General features: G+C 41.4%; 2 protein-coding genes across 7 annotated transcripts in view; one reads left to right on the top strand and one right to left on the bottom strand.

Annotated features, from left to right (window-relative positions):
- EIF2AK4 (eukaryotic translation initiation factor 2 alpha kinase 4) overlaps positions 1-5,944 on the top strand; it is a 79,937-nt gene extending 73,993 nt beyond the window's left edge. For 5 of the 6 annotated variants that reach the window (XM_064485745.1, XM_031453317.2, XM_031453315.2 and 2 more), the window contains 6 exons: positions 580-638; positions 1,514-1,611; positions 3,097-3,165; positions 3,634-3,678; positions 5,003-5,121; positions 5,703-5,944. In XM_064485745.1, coding sequence (XP_064341815.1) covers positions 580-638; positions 1,514-1,611; positions 3,097-3,165; positions 3,634-3,678; positions 5,003-5,121; positions 5,703-5,760 — 448 coding nt within the window. In that variant the 3' untranslated portion in view covers positions 5,761-5,944. Of the gene's footprint in view, positions 1-579; positions 639-1,513; positions 1,612-3,096; positions 3,166-3,633; positions 3,679-5,002; positions 5,122-5,702 lie in introns of those variants that run through there. The other variant, XR_004137223.2, reaches the window with a different exon arrangement.
- A 140-nt stretch (positions 5,945-6,084) lies between these two features.
- Positions 6,085-9,453, bottom strand: SRP14 (signal recognition particle 14). The gene is made up of 5 exons (XM_010989333.3): positions 9,309-9,453; positions 9,094-9,166; positions 8,461-8,573; positions 7,272-7,304; positions 6,085-6,773 (listed from the first exon to the last, which is right to left on the bottom strand). The coding sequence occupies exons 1-5, from the start codon at positions 9,330-9,332 to the stop codon at positions 6,684-6,686; spliced, it is 333 nt and encodes a 110-aa protein (XP_010987635.1). The 5' UTR covers positions 9,333-9,453; the 3' UTR covers positions 6,085-6,683.
- Positions 9,454-15,954: the final 6,501 nt, after the last annotated feature.

Below are 15,954 nucleotides of genomic sequence, written 5' to 3'. Positions count from 1 at the left end.
TTAAGACACTTAAAAGGCCAGATGGAATTTGGTTTTAGCAGGAAGAGGTTTAAAATCTTTCTTCCATGTGAATGATTATTTCCCTCTTTTCCCAAGATAGAGTGCTATTGTGTCTCTCAAAGGCTATAAATTAATTCAGTCTTTGAAAGAACATCCATTCACAGCTTTTGAAAGAATCTCATTTACTAAGTGTTCTCCTGTGGGTGATCACCAGGGTTGCTGCCATAATGAAGGTGGGGCACTGCTAATGTTTCCTTGTCTTGTGCGGGGAGCAGAAAGAACACCCATTATATTTCATTGAAATTAGCTTCTTATGTTGAGCCAGTATTTCAGACCCAACTGAATCAGAATGTTGTCCTTAGAATGTTAATTTGAAAAGACATCCTTTTAAATTTTTGTTTGCTCTTAACCAAAAGCATAATTAAGTGCAAATTTTTGTTTTTTTCTCCACTAAGAAGTATTTATTAAATACTTTGAATAGAAAAAAAGCCTCCAAGTATATAGCTCACTATAAATTACCTGTGTTGCTTTTGTCTTCTTGACTGTTTATTCTAATTGTTTTTGTTTGCTTGTTTTTAGAGAAGCTTCCGATAATCTTGCAGTACAAAATCTGAAGGGGTCATTTTCTAATGCTTCAGGTATAATTACTAATTGTAATCTAAACTTAATAATGCTTGTGTGTGTGTGTTTGCTCTAAGCACTTAGGACTATGGCTAACTCACTACATCAGAAATACACTTTTAAAGTAACAAATATATGATTAATTATACCAAATGGAACTTACCCCTATGCTTTGAAACCCAAATCCTAGAAAATGATAAAACCACTGGGAGTTTGGTGACTCTTTTTGATCCTAATATATCTCTGTCTACTGTCTTATTTTTACAAGTAGTTTAATCCTCCTTCAATTCAGTTTATTGTATAGATCAAATGTGGATAAATTTTCCCCACACAGAAGACTGAAGAAAAGGATTTTGAAATGCCTTGCAGAAAGACACTATATATACCTTTGTTTTCATGACAGCCAAGAGGGGACGGTGGTGATAGTTACACCTTTAGTCTCACCACCTCCGTCATCCCGACTGAAAAAGAATGTCCCAGTGGAGTCCATGAGAAGACGTTTGGCTTTTAACAGAAGTGGGTCTTTTGGGGTTCATTTCTGTTAGCACTGACTTACTTCCACCATCAGATTTTAAATACTTGAGGAACTTTAATTAGAGCTTGGGAGGCATTAAGTTTTTCTTCTTGGGTTCATGAGGTTTGACCCATGTTGCCTCCCTATGCCTTTGTCGGCTGCCACGTGAGGAGAGAAGGCTGGTGATCTTGACAGAAGCATCAAAACCATTGGGGTGGGGTTCTGGGCTCCTGGTCAAGTGCAGAGATAGGAAACAAGGCCCAGACATAATCCATAGGATCACCCCTGAGGGGATTCTCATCATCTCTGCCATCTCTGTGGTGTGTTGTACAAAGTAGGGCCAGATAAGGCCATAATTTTTAAAACTCTTCGTTTCAGGTTTGTTTGAAGTCCATGGAGCAACAGTTGTTCCCATTGTGAGTGTGATGGCCCCAGAGAAGCTGTCCGCCAGCACTAGGAGGCGGTATGAAACTCAGGTACATGGTCCGTTTCCTGGGCTCTCTAATGTGAGCTGCAAAGGAGGAAGAAAATGAGAAAGGAAAAGAAAGTTTCCTGGAAATGCTTTTCTTCCCTCTTCCCAAACTTGGTGGTTGGAGAAAATTTCACCAACACAAAGGACTTCTGGGGCCAGGATCCTGTGCCATTTGTCCTCCAATGGCATCAGTGTACACTGGGCACTAGAAGCAGCCATTGTCACAATTACTGGATCTAAACAAAAACTTCCTTATCTGGGTCTAATAGCAAATGGGGTTTGTTTTTGTTGTAAACAACAGAGCAGAAGAGATCTGTCTACAAAACTTGAGGCAGGTTTCTCACTGCTGCTTACATGTTTTTGGTATCTGCTGTGTGCCTGATTCTGTGCTAAGTGCCAGGTGAGACAGAAAAGATATGGCATGGCCCGAGTCCTTGAAGAGTTTATAACCTTAGAAGCACACGCATTATATAGCTGGAGAACAATAGAAGGAACTAAGTAATAAGATGCTGAATTAAATAAACTGAATGCGTGTTAGAGTATGCTGCAGCCATAGGGGAGAGACAGATCAATGTTGGCAAGGATGATCAAGAAAGGCTTTGTGGAGGTGATCCCTGAAGGAGGGACAGTAGGACGGGCAGTACAGACAAGGCTAATGAGCACAGTCAGGACACTTGTGTCACTTAGGAACCGGTGAGGGTTAGAGAGCGTCATTATTCAGAAATGGAATTAGATTGAAATACAAAAGGTCAAGTTGCCTCATTTTGTAAGCTTTCCTGGCTATTTCTCAGGATATTGGGTGGAAACTCATTTTTCCTATCTTTCTACCATATTTCAGTTCTATGTTCTCATTGCTGTCACCTTCCCCCTTTTCTAAGTTTAGCTTAATGCTGAAATCTTTTACATGCATTTTTTGTACATGTATTTTAACTGAAGTATAGTCAGTTTATAATGTGTGTCCATTTCTGGTGTACAGCATAATGCTTCAGTCTTACATGAACATATATATATTCGTTTTCATATTCTTTTTCACCATTTTAAGTTACTATAAGATACTGAATATAGTTCCCTGTCCTATACAGTATAATATTGTTGTTTATTACATATGAATATCTGCAAATCTTGAACTCCCAATTTCTCTCTTCCTACCCCCTTACCCTCCTGGTAACCATCTACATGCATTTTTTTTTTTAATAGTACTGAGCTTTTATTAGGTGTCATTTCAAAATTATAAAGAAATAAGCAACTGGGTGGATTATTAAACAAATGATCGAGATAGGCTATAAAATCTCATTTCCTTAGAGATCATGATAGACTAGACACTCATCTTTCCAAGGTGGATTAAGAGCAAGTCCTTAGGTAATATTTGGGATCCCTCCTAGGCTTTGGTTTGCCACCCATGACTGTTTTCTGAAATGGGAAATGAACTATCGAGAAGGATGGCTCAGTTTGACAGGTTCTGAATTCTGACACGCTTTCTTCCTATTAGGTACAAACCCGACTTCAGACCTCTCTTGCCAACTTACATCAGAAAAGCAGTGAAATTGAAATTTTGGCTGTAAGTCACTTTAACATTTTGAGAATGGCTTCTGTCCGTACATAACTGTCAAAGCAGTTTCCGCAGTGGTCAGGCCTTTTTTTTTCTTCAGTGTCAGCAGCACTGAGATACAGGCCTGTTACCACTGTGGTGAATTATATAATCTAAATCTGTAAAGAACTGGGGAGAAAATAGGTTTTGTATTTGTTTCTCCCACTTTCTCTGAAAGATGGGGTTCGGAGGAGTGAAAATGAAAAGCACCGTTTTTCTAAATGTTTCTGGCCTTTGCTGGTAGCAGTGTCAAAACTTCGGGGTGTCGTGGGCTGGGAGTATTAGTTCACCAGTGCTGAGGTCTTAGCGCTGTCCGGCTTGGTAAGGCTGCTTAACAGCACAGGAGCATCCCCTTCATGTCGCTCCATCCAAAGTGACACCAGTCACAAGTCTGCCCAGGTTCCCTGACGTATGACGTATGTTTGTGTGTGTCAACAGGTGGATCTACCCAAAGAAACAATCTTACAGTTTTTATCATTAGAGGTAAGCAAGATGAACTCTTCTGCATTACGGCCTTTAACATCCCAAAGCTTTGCTGTTGATTTGCCAAAAGAAAATGGAAAGTGGCTTTATTTTCCTAGTGATAATTAAGTATTTTTCTGGCAGTTCCAGGAATTTACTAATATCATTCCTTTTATGTGACATATTATTACTAAATCAGATTTTGAAGGAATCATACTTTTCTAGTGACATTCTTTTAAGTTTCAGATGACTTTAACACTTAGTGCTTTTACTGTGTGTCAGGCTCTGGCAGGCCTTGTTCTAAGCATTTTACAAATATTAACTCATTTAATCATAACAACCCCAAGAGATATGTACTGTTGGCCTTTTTTACAGATAAACAGAATCATTTTACGTCTTATGGAGAACAGAAGCAGAGAGGCTAAATGTCTTACTCAGAGTCACCCCAACTAGTAAGTTGCAGAGACAGGATTTGAACCTAGGCAGACTAGAGGGATCTATATTGTTAACCGCTGAGTTACGTGCTTCGAACAAACCTTTGTTCCAACTAGGGAAGCTCGTTTGCAGAACTAGAACAATACGGAAGATCTTTTTGTAAAAATTAAATGAATTTAGGTCCTATTTTATATGCTTTTTAAAAAATGGGTACATACCCTTATCAAATAGCCTAATTGAACTTTAAAATTTTTTAATGCCTTTGCTGTATGTTTAACTATAAGAATGGCCACAGATGATTTTTTGCAACGTCATATCAAAGAATACTTTTGTTTCTCCAATGTTTAGTCACAGATTAAGTTAGATGACAAATGAACTTTGCCCCAGAACTAACATTTAATACATTTTCTATTCTTTTCTTTAAAGGTCATACTCCATTTATATAAAATACTGGCTGTATTCTCTGTGCTGTATAGCATATCCTCCTAGCTTATTTTATAAGCTAACTTCCCCTTCCCCCTACTGGTCATGTTGCCCTGTAAGCAAGCACATAGCACTATGCACTATCCTGGCAGCTCACTGCTTTGTGAGCCACTCAGATGCGTGTACAGCAGAGGTGGTATCTCCATTTCACACAAAGTAAACAGTTGGCATAAATAACTCATATAAAGTCCCATGAGCACATGGGGGTTGCAGCGCTGTTAACCAGGATCTGGTAAGGTAGTCTTATAAAGAAACTCGATGCTGCAAAGGAAAGAACCCCAGCAGTCTCCCCACTAGTTCTCTCCCTATCACTGATTTCTTCACTGTACTTACGGGGGGGAATGACACTGAGTTTTCATTAGTGACCCTGAAAAAGCCAGTTAATACACCCTACTACCTGTTAAGTCTTAGCTATTTTTCTTCCTAGTGGGATGGTGATGAACAGGCATTTAACACAACTGTGAAGCAGCTGCTGTCACGCCTGCCAAAGCAAAGATACCTCAAATTAGTCTGTGATGAAATTTATAACATCAAAGTAGAAAAAAAGTAAGTTATCACTTAGGCATTTCAGGTTTTAACATGGGTTAAAACTCAAGGAGGGTTTTTGGGGGGGGGGTTCTTGTTTTTGTTATCGAAGGAGGGGTTTTAAAGTGACACATATTTTGTCTTGTGGTTAGATGGTTAATAAGCTGCTATGTGAGAACTACAATTGGTAACCTGTAAATACTCCCCAGGACTGTGACTTACAGTCATGATCTTGTCAATAACAAAACACAGTGGTCCCAGCAGCAGCTATCTCAGTCATAATGGGAATCACCCAGGTAACTCCTAGCAATGTTTATATGAAAGAAAACAAGTGTGACTAATTTGCTTTGTGTCCTTTTGTCAAATGCCAGTTGTTCATGTCGTCATCCGCTTAAAAGGCAACAGCAAAACCTGTGGGGCAAGTGGTGGGCTCCTTATGTAGACCCTTATACTGTGGACCCTTGCCGGTCACAGCTTCTGTAAAACTTATGTAGTTTTTTAGTGACTAGATTTTGTTTTTGATTAAGCAAAAACCTCCTATGGTTAAGTCTTCTCAAAACAATTTATCAACCCCTTATCCTGTCTTTTTCCTTCTTTTGCAGGGTGTCTGTACTATTTCTGTATAGCTACAGAGATGACTACTACAGAATCTTATTTTAATCCTAAAGAACCATCATTACACTCTTCAGACAGGAGCTTATACTATAAAATGTTGTACATTCATTGTAATTTTAAATTAACTTTACAGTCTAAGAAGCTGTCCTACAAAGTTGAGCTTTGTAAGTTTTCCATGTGTAATATATTATACATTTGTCTTTTTGAATATAAAAAATGTTTTCATATATCTGCTGTTTTTTAATTGCAAATCTATTAGAACTAAAGGTTTTGTGGAGCTAGAACAGGAGAAATCAGCCTTGTTCCTCTCTTAGCCTTACTGAGTAAGCACATAAAAATGTCCAAAGTAAAGGGCATAAAGAAATCAAATATTGTTAACAACTTGGAATCTTTATTCTTGATTTTGTCATAAGCTTATTCTAAGTTTAGTTAAGGAAACTCATTTGGCTATGAGAACTCATTCAAATTTTCTAAGGGAACTATGATGATACAATTAGACAGCTAGTTAAGGAAAATATCCATGAAACAACAACTTTTTATAAAATTGTCAGGTTTCAATTCTAGTAACCCATGAGATAGGGCTTAGAGCCTCTTCGTAATTACATCATTCCAGAATTAGTAACTATTGCCACAAACTTTATGGGGAGGGAAAAGGAATAAAAGATGGTCAGTGCTGATAAATACAGGTTTAATGATACAGTGCTCTTCACGGGTGGCTACAGAGACTTTAAACTATAATCCAAGAATATACAACCATGCAACACAGACCACTTAGCCAGATCTAAAATAGACTGGTTTCTTACAACTACCCTGTAAACACTGCAGCCCTTCTTCCATCCAAAGATGACCCTAACCTCACGTGAAAAGTTACTGTACAGGAATCAGAAACCCAGCTTTGTGGCCAAAAGTAAAACCAAAAGAACAGCATTTAAGTGGTTAGTTGGTGAAAGCAGGAAGTCTGGGTCCCTTCACTGTGCTGCTTTGCTCTTCTTGCTCTTGCTCTTTCTGTCCCTCTTCTTCAGCCCATCCATGTTAGCTCTCAGTAGGTTTGAATAAGCCTAAAAGACAGAGCATGACCTTAGTGGGCAGAGCTGCAAACTGGTGGAGCAGCTGCCTCATTTCCATAATAGATTAGGGGAGCCAAACTCAGAAAGCCGATCTGATAAAGCATATAATTCTATGGGACACTTGTATCCTACGGGAAATGGTATAAGGAAAACACCCTCACATTATAGCAGCTTCTGCAACACTCACCCATGGTGAGTTAGTTGCATGTTTTTTACTTTTTTTTTTTTTTAAGCAAAAATGGAAACCTGCAGGCAATTTCTTAAGCCATGCCATAAGTAGAGAGTATCTGAAGCGTAAGACAACAAAATCCAGTTAAAAAAGACAAAATCAGTATTGAAAGTAAAACTCATAGCCTGGCAGCTTTTACTTATAAACTGCTGGTAAAACATCACAGGACAGCAGTGAACCTGAACAGCAATCTTAACCCAGTGGTAAACATGCTGACTCCTGCCCTGAGGAAAGGGACACAGGGATCACCAGAAACTCACCATCTGAAACTTATTCACTTCTTTGGAGCTCACCTGGAAAAGAAGGGAGAAAGGTCACCCATTATCCATAGAGGAATCATCTGCCTCACCCAGTAACAATTCAAAAGCCTCATGAAGCCAACATCCTAATCCTTAAAAATACTTCTTCCCAATTGCAGAGATCACAATATGCTAAAAGCTATCTTTCTACTTCACCTTCCTCTACCTGAGGAACACGCAAAGTAGCTCTGCACTTTTTTCCACATGAGAACTGTTCCAAGATAGGATAGAGGCAGAAGTAGGCTCCTTAAGAAGCGATGCTTCTCCCCTCTGTTGAAATCTTACACATGTGGCACTGACTTTTTCCCCCTGGGCTCTGAGAGATATCAGAGGACTTGGTATTAACCTTTTACACAAGATACATTTAAGTTACTCCCTCCCCATCTTATTTTAAACCTACCTTCCATTAATTCAGACCCATTTAAGCAAAATGAATGCTACTGCAACAAGAGAAATTCTACCTCTGAAGTCTCCTTAGTTTTCTGTATTACATGATGCCCAACTTTATTTTTAAAAGCCACATAAGCTTGCTTTACTGTAAAAGTCTTCAAGGTAACTAATATAGGGAGACTTAATCAACTAATTATGGTCTATCATATCTTATCTGATTAGAGGGCAGTCCAGTTCTACCCCAGCAGCATAAAGGAGTATTCATTTGGAATCCAAGGAGTCTCTTGCTTTCATATTCAACCTCCACCTTGAAAGGAACACTAGGACTCTTGACTAAATTACATGCTCTCAAATACAAAGTTTAACATAATACATGTTTGGTACATGAATCACAAAGACAGAATAATCATCTTAAAAGTAAAAGCATCATCTGGTACCAGGAAACTGTTCACTGAAAGCCCAGCACAGTAAGGGAATAAGGAATCAAATACACCAACTGCTCCTGACGGTGCTACTAAGAGTAAGGACCAACATGCTAATTTTATTTCTAACAGGTGTTTGACTTTTACCCTTCATTTTAATTTTGCTCTTGAGTTTTCTACTAACATAATAAAAGAAGACCCTGATCCCAAAACAGCTGGGGAGGTAGACACTAGGCTTTATTTAAACAAAACAAAAACACCTGGTTCAGATATACCCCGTCCTCAGTTAAGTTCAAGTCTTTAAACTCCAAAACTGTAGTTTTAGGAATCCAACTCACCACGGTGCTGATCTTCTTCTTCCCATCAGTAGCTCTTAACAGACACTTGTTGTCTGAGGGCTCAAAGCCCTCCACGGAACCTTTCCTTGGAATGGGTTTAGTCCGACCATCATCTGCATGAAAAATACATCCTGGTGAACATGACCACAGTCGTTGTTAGCAGGTAGATAAAAAGTTAATCAGTAGGGAAGGGATACACAGGATACCTAATCCACCTTCACTGATCCAGTTCTGTGAACTACATCATTTGCTATCACCGACGGCTTGGCCACACCTTGGAAAACTACTTGCTTTGCTACTTCCACGATGGGAACACTGTAATATCAAAGCAGCTTAAATCTCACTAATCATAGCGAGGTTTGCGATCCTTGACAAAAAGAAGGGCCCTAACATGCTTGGGGCCTCTGGAACCTGAATAGGTCTACGTGATTCAGTGCTGGGGGCCGCAACAGCCAGTCCCTAATACTTCGGTCCCTCAGCCCTGAACGTGCCCAGTACAAGATGGAGGGAGGCAGGGGAAGGCTGAGGGAGGCAGGGGAAGGCTGGGCTGCGCGGCAGACTCTGCCTGTGGCTCCCAGTCACTGGGCACCCGCGCGGCCTCCCAGCTCCCTTCCGGCGTCCACAGCTGCTTACACTTCTTCAAGGTGATGAACACGCTGCCCGACAACCGGCATTTCTGAAACAGCCTGGTCAGCTCCGTCAGGAACTGAAATACAACAAGCCCGGCCCCATTAGGCAACCCAAATCCCCGTCCCGCCTCGTCACGTCCCAGTCCCTCCCGCAGGAGACAGGTCCCGAGCTAAGCCCTGAACTACATCAGTCCCCGGGCCGGCCAGCTCTAGCGTTACCTGCTCACTCTCCAGCAGCACCATCCCGGCGCTGCTGGCTCCGCTCCGTCAGCATAAGGCCCAAGCGTTTGGAGCCGGAAGTTTCACCCCGGTTGGGCGGGACTTCCGCTATTAAGTTTCACCTCTCTTCCACCCAATCGCTGCTTCCGCCCTCTCCCCGCCCCATCCGCCCCGAGCCTGCGCTCTAAGACGCCCCCTGTCCCTGGAGAGCTATGACGCGTAGCGCCCTTGGGCTGCCCGGGATTTCATTAAGAAGAGGTCCTCTCCCCCAGGCAGTGGGAGGGAGTGAGAGCGGGAAGAATGTGATAGAAATCTACGGTTGTGTATATTCGGCTGTATGCTGGCCACATTACCTAACAGTTTGGCGCTTCAATTTCCTCAACCTGTAATAATAATAGTATCCACTTCACAGTGTGGTTGTGAAGGGTGAACGAATTTGTGTTAAACACCTACAACTTGACACGAGGTATCATACCGCAGATCACTGCCTGTTCATCAACATTTTAAAAGCACAAACGAGGTTTCTAAATGGAAATTTTAAATGGTTTAGCATTGTTTATGATTTTTCTCTAATTTACTGGTCAGACCTCTTATTTCAGAAAGGTAAATAGATGTTAACATTGTTGCTTCCTTTAATCTTGCGGTTTTCTCTTTATTTTTGGATTTTTAATCAGTATTCTGATAAACTGCTGCTGAATTCTGATAAAATGACTAGCACAATTTTGAATAAGGTTATACAAAGGTATATATGTTCCACTGGGTTAAATTTTTCATAAAACTTTAAATTACTGAATTTCTTTTCAGTTGCATATGGTCTTTTGATTGCACATTGTACAAGGATAGTTTTAGTTAAATATATTATGTTGTACACCAGAAATTGACCCAACATTGTAAACTGACTATACTTCAATAAAAAAATAAAATAAACGTGATAAATGAAACAAAAAATAAATAAACACCTACAACAGTGCTTGGCCCATAGAGGATGCTCAATAAGCATTAGCTTTTGTGGCTTTCATTATGATTGTCATCATAATACATTTCGGTGGTCTGCTGAACTCTCCCTGTTCTTTGACTCCCTCTGGCAGCAAAGGCTGACCCCAGCTCTAGCACAAGGGCCTGGAGCTGGGAATTAGTTTCACCTCTGGGTTCAGTCAGGAGCCCTGGGGTCTAGGCCTGGCTCTGCCAGTAGTCACCTTGAACCTTAGGCCTCGGTAGAGTCAAGCATGAAATTGTGTAACGAGCTTTCACTGAGGGCCTCTTAGCCTGTGCCAGGACTGTTGTAGGCGCTGGGGGTACAGCAGGATACAAGATAAGTTCCTGATTTCCTGAATCTTGGGTGAAAGGAGTAGGGAGGAAATAAACAAGAAAGTGTAGCTTCAGATAATGAGTGCTATGAAGACAACTAAACAGGATACAAATGAGAGTGACAAGAGGACTACTTTAGGAGGGGGTCAGGGAAATCTCTCCCAGGAGGAGAACTCTGAGCTGAAAGCTAAAGGGACCAGCCTTTCAAAGATCTGGGGACAGAGTGTTTCAGACACAGGGAATGGCTAGAACAAAGGCCCCAAAGGGGAAGCAAGTTGCCCTGTGTCCACAAAGCTGCTGGGTAGGGGTGGAGGGTGGGATAAGAGGGGAGAGGTTGTGCAGAAGGAGGGGTGAAGGAGTATGGAGAGCTCGGAGAGGTGGCTGGTTGACCCACTGATATAGGGCCTATAAATTTGGATTTTGTTCCAAATACAAAGAAAAGCTACTTGTTAAGGAAGTTTTGAAAAGAACAGTGACAATCTAATTTACATTTTTAAAAGATCCCCCTGTCTGTGGTGTGAAGGCACTGCAGAGACAAAGCAAGAAGCAGGGGGACCAATTAGAGGGTTGTCTTAGCTTCCTGTTGCTGCTGAACAAATTGGCACAAACTTAGTGGCTTAAAACAACATGAGTCTATCCTTTACAGGTCTGGAGGTCGGAAGTCTAAAATCAAAGTGTCTGCAGGGTTGCATTCCATCTGGAAGCTTCAAGGGAAAATCTGTTTCCTTGCCTGTCTAGAAACCACCTGCATTCCTTGGATCGTGGCCCCTTCCTCACATCATTACCACCTCTTGCTTCCATTGTCACATCTCCAACTACTGACTTTGATCCTCCTGCCTCCCTCTTATAAGGACCTTGTGGTTATGCTGCGCCCTCCTAGATAATCTCCCCGACTCAAGATTCTTAATGTAATCACGCCTGCAAAGTCCTTTAAACATGTGACATATTCACAGGTTTCAGGCAGGACATAGATATCTTAGGGAAGGGTTGAGGGCTACCATAGAGGTTATTGCAAAAGTCCAGGTGCTAGCAGCATTTGCAATCAGATTAGTATACTTTGAAGGTAGAGTCAACACGACTCATGCTCAATTGGATGTGAACATAGAGAAAAAGAGAAATCAGGAAAGACTCATAGGCTTTTTTTAAAATTGAAGTATAGTTGATTTACAGAGTTTTGGGTGTACAGCAAAGTGACTCAATTATACATATATATATTCTTTGCCAGATTCTTTTCTGTTATAGGTTATTACAAGATGCTGAATATAGTTCCCTGTGCTATACAGTAGGTCCTTGTTGTTTATTTTATATATAGTAGTGTGTATCTGTTGATCCCAAATTCCCAATTTATCCTTCTCCCCACCCCAACCATTTCTTCTTTGGTAACTGTAAGTTTGTTTAAGTCTGTGAGTCTATTTCTGTTTTGTAAATGATTCAAAGATTTTTGATTTGTGCAACTGGGTGGCTAGTGGTGCCATTTAGTAAGGTAGGAAAAACTTGAGAAGTAAGAAGTTTTGTAAGAAGATGAAAAGGGTTTTTTTTGGGTCTTGGAATATCTGAGATACCTATTACTTATCCACGTGGAACTATCAGGTAAGCAGCTGCATATGCAAGTTTGGAGCTCAGCAGAAAGGTTTAAGTTATAAATGAAAACTGAGGAGTCATCTTTGTATGTCCATGGAACTAGCACAGACTAGAATAGCCTGGGGAAAACCCCTCCTGTGGGGCTGCCAGCGCAAGACCACTCTGCAATGAGCACCACTATGAATAGCCTCTACAGAGCCCTGGGCCTTGGTATCATGAGCTCAGAGTCAGAGTCCTGGCTGAGAGCCCCAAACTGGCCAATCGTAGGTCATATGCTTGAGTTCCAGTCCTGGGGTGGGTGAGGGAGTGACCCTCTGACTTTTATTTTCCTTGCTTTTCACCAAGACCCACACAATGAAGGATTACAAATAGGTTCAGATCCTAGAGAACCAAAAGCCAGCACAGGTCTGCTACACAAGATCATCAGGGTGCTGGACATTTGGAAGAAAGTGTAAAATAATCAGAGAGTGTACATATTTGAGATGTGTGGTCAGATCTCCAGGAACTGTGAGGGCCCACTTGATATTTGTGGTCATGCATTTAAATGGAACCAGTTACAGCCTTGTGTGATCTAAGAGTTGGCCTGAATGATGATCGTTATGCTCTGAGCCTCTATCATTCATTGAATATTGAGCAGTGTTCTTTAGAGCCATGAGCTTGGACCTGGCGGCACCAGGATGAAGGAACTGGCCCTGTGCTTGAGGAACACAGAGCCTGGGGCCCTGATTCATCTGGGGCCTTGTCAAGATTAGCCCTCACTGTGGACACATCTCACTGCTTCCTTTGTGGGCTTGGTCACACCTTGGTTCCACTTAAGAATCAACAGTCATGCAAGCCACCATGTGTGACATCTCCAGGCTATTCCATGACAGAATAAGCCACTCTAGTAACAAAAACACCCAAGTCTGCCAGTTTTAGCATCGCCCTTGGCCCAGTACAATTCAGCTACTGACACAGTGTTCCTGGGCTCTCTTTACCTGTGGGAAGTGATTAAGAGCAACTGTTCTGTAGTTCAGTGGGTCTGGGTTCAGATGTCACCTCTGCTACTTATTATGTGACCTCAGGCAACCTCTCAAGGTCTAAATCGCTTCCTGAGCAAAATGGCAATAATAATACCTATTTCATAGATGTTATAAAGAGTTTATAAATTACTATGCATAAGACACTTAAGCTTGTTCTAATATGGTAAACATGGATATTTAAATTTAAATTAATTAAAATTAAATATTAATAAAATAAAATTAAAATTCAAGAAAGAAAGAGTTCAATTATTTAGTCTCACTAGCCACATTTCAAAGATTCAGTAGCCCTGTGTGGCTTTGATACTGCAGGTATAAAGCATTTCCATTATCACAGATTCTGTAGGACAGCATGATTGTGGCTGGCACTGAGGTTGGCATGTAATGAATGCTCAATAAAGAGTAATAAGCAGGGGGGAGGGTATAGCTCAAGTGGAAAACACATGCCTACCATGCACAAGGTCCTGGGTTCAATCCCCAGTACGTCCTATAAAAATAAAATAAAATAAACCTAATTACCTGCCCCCCTGCCAAAATAAAATAATTAAGCAATATAATACTAAATAAATAAAATATTTTTAAAAGAGTAATAAGCAATGCTATTATTTATAGACCAGCCACCATCCATCATTTGGACACCACTATCTTGATTTCTGCCATAACCCACATACCACCTGTACTATTAGTTAATACTTTTAAGTTGACTCATTTTATACTTGTTAATTTAATATTATCATAAATGGAAAATCAGTATTTTTGCCATAAACAAGAGGATGATAAAAGTAAGTACTATGAAACAAGATGTGGCCAAACTTTAAAATTTGATATTTAAAAATGAAAAACAATGAATAAAAGCAATAACTCGATTCATAAAAATCTACATTTAAAAGTAAATTTTCCAATGAGAAAAAATGGAATTGTTTATGATCCGTCAGGAGTAAAGGTAGCTCAATGAACAATGAAATTGAGAGTCTCTGTCAATAAGACATGATTAAATTCACCTTGCACCCAAAATCCTACCTTGCAATTAGATTGGCGGCTTTTGGACACCTGGAACAGAGGAGTGTGCGAGGCAGGAAGTTGGGTCACTTTTCCAAACCACGCGGGCCAGATGCCTTCCCACTCCTTCTCCTTCACGCAAGGAAAACTGAGGAAGGAAAAATGGCTCCCAAGTCCCTCCCACATCCGGGGCCTTGAGCAAAGTCCTCCACAGCCCCAAGATCAACACAGAGGCCCTCAGCCCAGAACACCGGCATCTCCTTGAGGCCAGGTTCAGAGCTGCTACCTGAAGACCTGGGAGAAAAAAACTCCCCGTGCTCCTCAGCTGGAGGGGCCTGAGGGCCTGCAGAAGTGTCCTGCTTACACCCCTGAAGCCACCTCTCCTGAGTGCTGTGGTCACAGGTGTCCTTTCCTCAGAGTACAATTTAGTCTATTAGCTTTAAACCAGGGGTAGGGTTTGAATTCGGATCAAGGGTCTTTCCTAGGCTGAGGTTGATTAATTTACAGCAGCAGCCACTCTCATGCAATCAAGCCTTGCAGTACCTAGAACAGAGAGTGATGATTATAAACAGGGACGCTGCATCCCAGCTGCCTGGGTTTGAACCCCAGGTCTGCCTCTCCTCATCTCAGTGACTGGAGGCAAATTACCTGTTACCCCTGTTAAAAGATAATTTAAAAAAAATAAAACGGTGAAATCATGACTCTTACACACTTATTCCAGATTTATTTACCTTATCATTAATGAGGGAACCAGGTAAATGATACACCCCATTCAAAGGAGGATTACCATAATGTTAAGGAATTAGACTAGATTGCACAAGTCACTTCCACTTCCAAATTTATAAGAACTACTACTCCTCTCCCTCTGGCCCCACCTGAAAGCCTAGGAAGTTTCCAGAACCCATGAGTGCCAGTGTTTAGCTCACATGGGATAGGGGAAGCTGGCCATGCCACCAGGCCCTCCCTCCAGCGTCTCAGGGCTGGGAGCGCCCGGGCTGGGTCCTGCCTGCAGTGCTCCTTGGAGCCGGCAGGGGACGCCCTGACCTCGCCAGACAAGTACAGCCACAGGCAACCCGGGCCTTCCCAGATCGTCTTGTCCCATCACCTTAGACGGTAAAAATAGCCAAGACTGTGATCGTTATTTTTCAATATCACTTCTGCTGAGGCTAGGAGTTTCTCTGTAATGGATATTATCATTCATCCCATCACAGAACATGGACCAAACCAGCACCTACTCAGCCAGGCACTGTTCTAGATGCTGGGGTCCCAGGAAGTGGATTGAGTTCTGCATTAGATGATGCACAACTTTTTTTCTCAGATGATACCTGACTTATATTTACTGAGAAATTACTAGCACCGGGTGTATTTCTAGTTGCTTTAAGTGTATTCTCTCTTTATATTATTTATTTATTTATTTATTTATTTATTTAATTTAAATTAAAGTCTAGTCAGTTTGCAATGTGTCAATTTCTGGTGTACAGCATAATGCTTCAATCAAGTACATTCTCTCTTGAACTCTCATAACAGTCCTGTGAGGTGAATGTTGTTTTGCATCCATTTTCTGGCTGAAGACACTGAGGCAGCAGGAGGTGGAAAGATGTGCTTGGTTACACCCCTCATCAGAGGCGGAGTGGAGATTTGAACCCAGGGCCCACTGACTTCAGAGCCAACTGCACCGCTGCACTGTCACTGACAGGGCAAGACCAGGCAAATGAGCGCAACCTGAGGGCAGCCCAGGC

This window comes from Camelus dromedarius, chromosome 5 (assembly GCF_036321535.1).
Source record: "Camelus dromedarius isolate mCamDro1 chromosome 5, mCamDro1.pat, whole genome shotgun sequence".
Lineage (NCBI taxonomy): Eukaryota > Metazoa > Chordata > Mammalia > Artiodactyla > Camelidae > Camelus > Camelus dromedarius.
This window is presented reverse-complemented; position numbering and strand designations above follow the sequence as displayed.

Excerpts from the sequence above, each read along its gene's own strand:
- SRP14 (XM_010989333.3), bottom strand. The coding sequence starts at position 9,332 with ATGGTGCTGCTGGAGAGTGAGCAG. Across the intron at positions 8,574-9,093 it reads GTTCATCACCTTGAAGAAGT|ATGATGGTCGGACTAAACCC; the intron begins GTAAGCAGCTGT and ends TTTTTCATGCAG. Across the intron at positions 6,774-7,271 it reads AAGTGAATAAGTTTCAGATG|GCTTATTCAAACCTACTGAG; the intron begins GTGAGTTTCTGG and ends TCTGTCTTTTAG.